This window comes from Vigna radiata, chromosome 11 (genome assembly GCF_000741045.1).
Source record: "Vigna radiata var. radiata cultivar VC1973A chromosome 11, Vradiata_ver6, whole genome shotgun sequence".
Classification (NCBI taxonomy): Eukaryota; Viridiplantae; Streptophyta; class Magnoliopsida; order Fabales; family Fabaceae; genus Vigna; species Vigna radiata.
In genome coordinates, this window is record NC_028361.1 from 5,575,393 (window position 1) to 5,583,157 (window position 7,765).

The window sequence follows — 7,765 nt, forward strand, 5'->3', positions numbered from 1 at the left end:
TAATAAACAATAAAATAACTTATATTAACTCTTATTTATTTTTTATCTTCTTAGCTTATTTGTAAAATACATATCTTATACTTTTTACTATTTTATATAACTATTTGATATTGATCAAATTGTATTCAATATTTATAAAGTGTGATTTCTTTTATGAAATTTGATATTGAAGAAAATAAAAGTGTATATCTTTTTTTATATCAAACACTTGAAAACATGATTCTTTTCATTACAATTTTTGTTTTTTAAAGAGATTATGTAGCTAATATTTGAATAGTAAAGATTCGTACACAAACAAAAGTAATAAATGTTTTTTATTTATTTATAAAGTTAGGGATAAAACAAAAATATATTAAATTTAAAAATAGAATGAAATAATTAATCTCACATATTATTTTTTCCTTATAGAAAGATTCTTATTATATTTTTTATTTTCAGAAAACTCTAAGAAAAAACTGAAGTACTTGAAAATTATTTTTCCTTTGGTTTTGTTAACGTCATTAACAAAACATTTTCACAACATTACTGTTGAGTTTAAATTTAACAATTTGTGATTAATTCGTTTGAAATATGCTAACAATAAAATAGTGATATGTAATCTATTGTTAAAATATCATTATATCATTGTCATTAACTAAATTATCTTAAAAGTCATAAAAAAAACCTAAAACTTAACAAATATCATCACCAAATGCAGATTTGAAACAGAAACCAAGATGAGTCATCACAGACCACCACATCCTCCATCGTGAACCACACTTACATCAAAACACAAATTAATCACGCACAACTTTTGAATCTCAGCTCTCTGAATCTTCAACACCTAAACACAAATTAAAACCATAAACTTTATAATATAGTTCAATATCCGTGAATTCTACCGTGACATAAAAACTCTGGGACCTGTCCATAAGGTATCGTAGTCACAAAATAAGAATTTTATAAATTACGAAAATAATTCTTTTATAATAATTTACGTGGTAGCCCGTGATAGGTTCGTTTCATATATATATATATATATATATATATATATATATATATATATATATTAATAAAATACTGATATATCCTTTTTTATAAATAAAATAAAACTGTTACAGGAAAAATTAAGAAGAAAAACATAATTTGAAAAAACAGAACTAGAAATTGCACGAAAATAAATAATAATTAAATACTTATCTGTTTACTTAATAAACCATCGATTTTTTTTTTAAAGAAATACTCCAAACTTAATTGGAGTTTTAATAAAATCACTACAATTTTCAGAGATTTTTAAACCACTTCAAATAAATCCCTATTTTATAATATATATATATATATATATATATATATATATATATTATTTGTCTAATGATAATTAAATTGGTTTCATTTAATTGTAAAATGCTCATACAACCCAAATCCATAACAATAAAAATAATCCTGGTTATACGTTCTGTATACATGTACACCTCTTTAAAATTTGAAGTCTATTATTTCTCTGCAAAATTTCAGACCAAACTCAACTAATTATTTTGGTATGAAAAATCATTCCATCTCCATCCACTCTTTAATAATTGTCTGACAAGCTGACAAAGTAAATTTTGTATATCTGCAAGCCTCTTCCGGTCACATATAAGGGTACATCAACAAGAAATGATAGAAAAGTATACAAGTCCCAATCAAATTAACACGCATAATTTCACGAAAATAGAAGTCTAACGTCACTTGGTGTGTATATATATACACACACATATGCAAGACAAATTTAAGGTTTAAGGTTTGATTTGTCATATTCTGTTAACATTGATGATTTTAATTCTTATATGATGCTCAAGTAAAGAGACGTAGCAGCAGTGATTTAGGTTCGATGATGGAAAGCTATCAGTTCCAGCTACCGCAACATAACTTCATTGGATGATAAAGCAATGCGGTATTCCAAGAAGATAAAGATTATCTCACTGTATACACTGAGCACTGCAGCGCAAAAGAAATACTACTTTATTAAGTAAGCGAAAACAAAAAGGTTGTAAGAGTTAACAAGTCCGATACTGGTTTTCTTTTACCAAATCATGAGTTCATTTACCAATAAGTGCTATACTGGTTTAAGGAATATATTTGCATGAAAAATAAAAAACTATACTAAAGAGCATTAATATTTCAAATTAGTATTTTTAAATATTGATTAATCTTAGTCATTAAAAAATATTTACATAGTCTAACTGTGATTTTGTAGAAGCTTTTGTCTGACATCATTAAATACAGCGCCAGGGCGTAAAATTAAACGAGGCTCTGCCAGGTCTTAAGAAGTTAATGATTTTTTATTTATTTAAAAACATGTTGAATATGAAAAAACTGGTGACATGAGAGTTTAGATTTAATTAAGAAATGATAGATTTATTCTTAAAAGACAGTCAGTCTGGCTGTTGTGAACCGCAGTGTCCGGTCAGAGAGAACCGTGATCCAACGTTGACACATTGGACCGTCGGAGTTGGTTCAAAGGAATTAAATGCACCATGTCCCACTCCCTTTCGCAAATCACTGTATCTATCTATGTTCGGATATGAATGTCCGTTTGGAAATCAGAAAATCGAAAACAACGACTATAAAATTTCAGATTCTCTTTAAGCATAAAGAAACAGTTTGTTCAAAGGAGGTAATGGTCACGAGTCTCATGACATGCACCTGCGAAAGTTCGAGTTATAACATAACGTGTTTCCAATTAATTGATTCAGAAACGGTCCATATTTGTGATGGTCAACAACAACTATATATATATAAACTAAGAGGGGAAGTGAGACAATGAAAAAGTAGGTTTATACGTAATAACTGAAAGAGAAAGTTAAAGAAATAAATCCAAAGAAAAAGCAAGCTAATAAGAATATAGAATTATCTCATTCTCACACCAAGGCGAGAAAAGGAAGCAAACAAAACGGAAAAGGTGAAAAGAAACATAATATCCACGATTCGAGACCATCATAACCATCGCAATCAAAAACATCATCGTAAAACGTTGACGTATAACTGCCTGTGTGTTTGATTGGTCTTGACCGTATCCAGGTAACCACGCTAGCTAGCTACCTCCTTTTGTAATATCTTGTGTTACTATTATTATATTATTATTATCATTATAATATGCTATTAATTTTTTTGTTTTCAACGTTCATCTTGTGAAGTCGTGGACGAGGCTCGTTCTGTCTGCCACGTTGAGTCTCCAGGAGAGAAACGGAATGCCGCTATCGGCGTCTCGATCGCCGTCATCCGCGAAACGGAACTCGCTCCCCATCCCCTGCGAGAAACACTGCATCTTCTGACTCTGCGGGTGTGCGTACCACGAGTTGTTGTACACTTGCGCCGATTCCATCATGCCGCCAGAAGCCTGCTGCGGCGGTGCGGCCGCGGCACTCGCCCTTCTTTCCTCCTTCTTGAATCTAATCCCACACGCATTGCACAGCGACTGCAATGCAAATGACACACAAAGTCACAAACCACTCTTGAATGTCGGAGAAAAAGAATGAAAATATTGATTAAACTACATTGTACAGGAGAAGAAAATATATAGAGTTTAAGTTGGGAGGAGTGATGAAGTATGGTGATTTACCTTGGGGCCTCGGGGGCCATTTCTCCAAAGGGGAGTTGAGGTGGTGTCACAATTGGCGCAGCGGCGAGCGATGAGAGGGTCGGTGTTTGAGGTGGTATTGGAGGTTCTGGAGGATTTGGTTTGGGATTGAGGGTTGTGTTTGGATTGTAGTAAGTCCCAACAGAAGTTAGAAACGGATCTACGTTGGTGGCGAGTAGGTTTTTGGTCGTCTTGGGAGAAACGGGTGGATGGGGTACCGAGGGAAAGGGTGCAGTCGACGGAAGAGGAAGAAGAAGAGGCGGAGGTGAAGGAATAATCGTAAATGTCGGAATCTTGGTAGGGTGGTTTGTGGTTTGGCCCCGAGAAGGGCATTGAGAAGGAGGTGGTTTGGCCGTGGGAGATGCCACATGTACAGGGTCCCATGACGTGCCCCTGGGAGACACTGGAATTGGGAAAGGAAAGGACTTGAGGGAATTGATAGGGAGAGAAAGAAAGAAGACGGAAAATGGTATAAGAAGAGGTTAATGGTGAGAAATGAGAAGCGGGTATAAGAAATGTAAATAGCAGTAGTCAGCAGGTGCAATCCACGTTGTCCTTAATATAGGAATATGATATGTAAAGTTGGGGGTTTTGAGTTTGATGAGAGAGATCCTAAAGGATATAATAATAATTGTAAATTATAAAGATGTTCGCAGAGAGGGAGAGAGAGAGAGAGAGAAGGAGGAAGGAAGTGTGGCAATGTTTGTGAGGTGATGCAATAATTGGGGTGAAGTAGTTTGGATTTATAGCATAGCACAGCATAGGACGTAGAATAGCAGTGTAGGAAAGGGTGAGGTGGAAGCGAAAGAGAAAGAGAGACGGTGGGGATGTTGTTTAGTTTGGGTCATTGGTTAATGGGTAGTCAAAAGAGCCCACGTGACGACCGGGAACAGTCTTCCATGGATCTGCCTTTTCCGATCACGAGGTTTTAGTGTCTCTGCAGGGAAAATATAATACTTTCCAATCCAACCCCCTTATTCTCACGCTCCTTTTTCTTCTCCTCCGCAACCACGCTCTGATCCCAATATTACTGTTACTAACTCATCCTTCACAATCTACAAACCCTTCTTACCACACTGCTTAATGCCTAAGTTATTTCCTTACATATTTTTTTATCAAATTAGTTATCGGTACACTTATTGAAGTTATTGAACAGAACAATGACCGAGCAATGATCTCCTCCAAAGACCCAAGACTCCGTTACTTGTTATAGGGCGTCCAATCCATCAAATCTACACCAACAAGCAGTTTTGGCTGCCGTACCATGCGAATCACGTGAATCCAAAACAAAAGCCAAAGCTCATGATAGTAACCTCATGCTCCGAATCCGAAACTCATCACCACTTTGCTTTTTGAATGCGGTCGAAGAGAAGATCCCTGGAATTTTCATTGAGTTTTTTATCACATCGCAATGCGATAGAGAGAAAAGTGTTCAAATGGAATAGAATAGATGCTCCGCAATCATCAATCCAACCGCACTGTGTTTTTGTTTTTGTTTGTTTGGGTCAAAACTCGTTAGATAATAGAAGAAGGCATTGCAAAAGAGAAAGGAAAAGAAGACAAAAGAAAAGGAGCAGAGAAAAAAATATAAAAAAATCCAAAAACTGGAGTTTGTTTTAAAAAAGAAAAATAGAGAGGTGCCCCACATCATCATACCCAAGCCCAAACAAACAAACGTCTCTGGAACACATCGATCCCATTCGATGAAAAAGATTCAAAAACATTCACTGAGAGTGAGAATCAGATCGTCTAGAGATTGATGAAGCACGGTTCCACAAACGGGACGACCACCGCTTTCCAAAAGATGCTCTCCGTTTGCTTTGTAAACTGCGACCAAAAACCACCATTAGATAAATTTTTACAATTCAGATCTGTCAATAGAATATATTCCCCAGGGGAGTATCAACTCTCCATTCCAAGTTTCAAATCATGTGAAACCCTAAATAAAATACAAAAACACACAGAAATAATAATAATATTGTCCAAATTTGAAATGATTGGAATACGGTGCTCCAAAGACCAAACGCAGCAACAATACAAGACACATTGAATATAGTCTTTAATCTCGTGATCATCTGCAAAAGTGGTTCAAACCATGATTCCAAGTTTACGTACACAACTGCAAACTCCAACGGGAAACTCCGATAAAAAAAAAAAGGTCATAAAACATCTATAGGATCCAACGCTAAGTTGCCATCGCTAGCCCACTTCAACTTTTGACACATAACAGTCACCATGTCGGTGACTGACTGTTGCAAATAATTCAGTTCACCCAATTTTTTTAATCTTCTTTTTCTTTTTAACCGAGTTATCTTAAAAAAGAGTGTTACTTAAACTCCGAAATTATTTGCCACTAATTTCTGACATTGTTGCTATTCTTATGGATGATGCTCCCAACAACAAAATTGACCCAAGAGAAAGGCTAAATTCGTTTTTAATTGTATCTAGCATCCTACTGAAATCACGAATTAAAAGTTTGTTAAAGGAAAACATATTGGGGTGCATTTTACGTAGAAAGTGAGCCTTGGAGGGAAATAATGAAAGCGTATTATTAAATACATTTAAGAAATATACAAATGAAATGGAAAATGTGAATATGTTTTATGGTAGAAATGATTTCATGATGCAAAATAAAACGTTGTCATTATCAGGACAAAATATATTGTATCAGATAGAAACGCAAACACAGTTTCAAAAATGAAAAGTTGAATAGCACGCAAGGGATCAATTGATGAAGAAATACCCACTTGACATAAAGTAGTTAACGACTGATTAAAAAAGAAAAACCTGTGAGTTGATGAGCTTTATAGATGATTACTTCCAAGCATGAACGACAAGTGAGAATATAATAGTAGATTTAAAAAATAGAAAGATAAAGAAATGTTCTTTTAAGGAGCATAGAAAATACACAGTGGTTTAAGACCGGGTTTGACCAGTTGACCAGAAGGTTAGACCTCCATAGAGGAGACAATTAGATGTTAGAGAGTGTGGTCTCTCAGATGTTATATGATACCGACAACAAGTTAACTTTCTTAGGTAGCGGGATTTCTCCTACAATACGGTTACCTTTTTTCTACATGTTCCTCCTTTGCCTCCCACTTTAGATTTTGTTCCTTCTTTTACTCCTTCTCTTATTCCTATTCCACCTTGTTGCTACTTTGAAACCAAAGAAGATCCCGTCAACAACAAAATCACTGCACCAATCCGATCCCATCCACCTTGCCAAAAGCTTTCCAAACAACAGATTTAAACCCAAAACAAGAAAATAAAAATTCAAATAAAATAAAAATATCCCAAACCCCCAGGTGAGAGAAAGACAGACATTCCAGTTGTATCTTGTTGCTTTTGAGGAGGACTGAAATTTTATTCGTTCACAAAGTTTATTTTAGTAATAATTCTGGCATTTGTTTTATGCATTGTTTCTATTTACTGCCATAAATATTCTAATAAATTCCACCACCCAAGTGTTGAACAACACACTTGCATTGCATCGCATTGCGCATGCATGCAATTTAAACAATTTGTTTCCCAACTCCCACGTGGCATTTTCGTATTATTATTAATGGATTGGTTTTAGGAAATTTGTCCGGTTTGATTTGATGAGGTGTTGGAGTGTGTTTTTTGTTAGAATTGGGGATGACATGCGTGTTCTAGTAGTACTAGGGTTTGGGAAATTGAAAAGTGGAATAGGTGAGTCCCACCAAATCCAAGGGGGCACGTAATGTGATGATTAACGAGAGCATTACGTGTAAGACCGTGCAAAACTGGGGTTGTGAGGCGGTGACCTGTAATCACACACACGCATGCTCTTTTTTATCTTATCTTTCAAATCAAAATCAATCATCCTTCTCGCCTCATTCTTTCTTTAATTAATCACGCTTTATTTTAATCATCCACTTCTAGCAATGCAAAATTTTAAATCACCAATGCAAGCAGAATCGGAAAATAAAAAACTTATACTCTCTCTTTCAATTTATATTTACTTTAGTTTAAAGAATAATTTTGATGTATTATTTTAAGGAATAAAGTACCACATATATACATACAATAATTTTATAATCCTTCATCTATTAAAGAAAAAACATATGTACAAATCTTCACAAATTATAATAATATCTAAAATATAACTAACATAATATTTGATTGTCTAATATCCTTTAATCGAAT

At 34.5% G+C, this 7,765-nt stretch overlaps 1 protein-coding gene across 1 annotated transcript; it reads right to left on the reverse strand.

Moving 5' to 3' along the window:
* Window positions 1–2,845: 2,845 nt before the first annotated feature.
* On the reverse strand, window positions 2,846–4,818 carry LOC106777368 (GATA transcription factor 18). Its single transcript, XM_014664947.2, has 2 exons — window positions 3,581–4,818; window positions 2,846–3,436 (listed from the first exon to the last, which is right to left on the reverse strand). The coding sequence occupies exons 1-2, from the start codon at window positions 3,980–3,982 to the stop codon at window positions 3,143–3,145; spliced, it is 696 nt and encodes a 231-aa protein (XP_014520433.1). The 5' UTR covers window positions 3,983–4,818; the 3' UTR covers window positions 2,846–3,142.
* Window positions 4,819–7,765: the final 2,947 nt, after the last annotated feature.

Bases quoted from the DNA above. Each gene is read 5' to 3' on its own strand.
- LOC106777368 (XM_014664947.2), bottom strand. From the start codon at position 3,982: ATGGGACCCTGTACATGTGGCATCTCCCACGGCCAAACCACCTCCTTC. The intron at 3,437-3,580 runs GTAAATCACCAT...TTTGCATTGCAG, and splicing joins ATGGCCCCCGAGGCCCCAAG to TCGCTGTGCAATGCGTGTGG.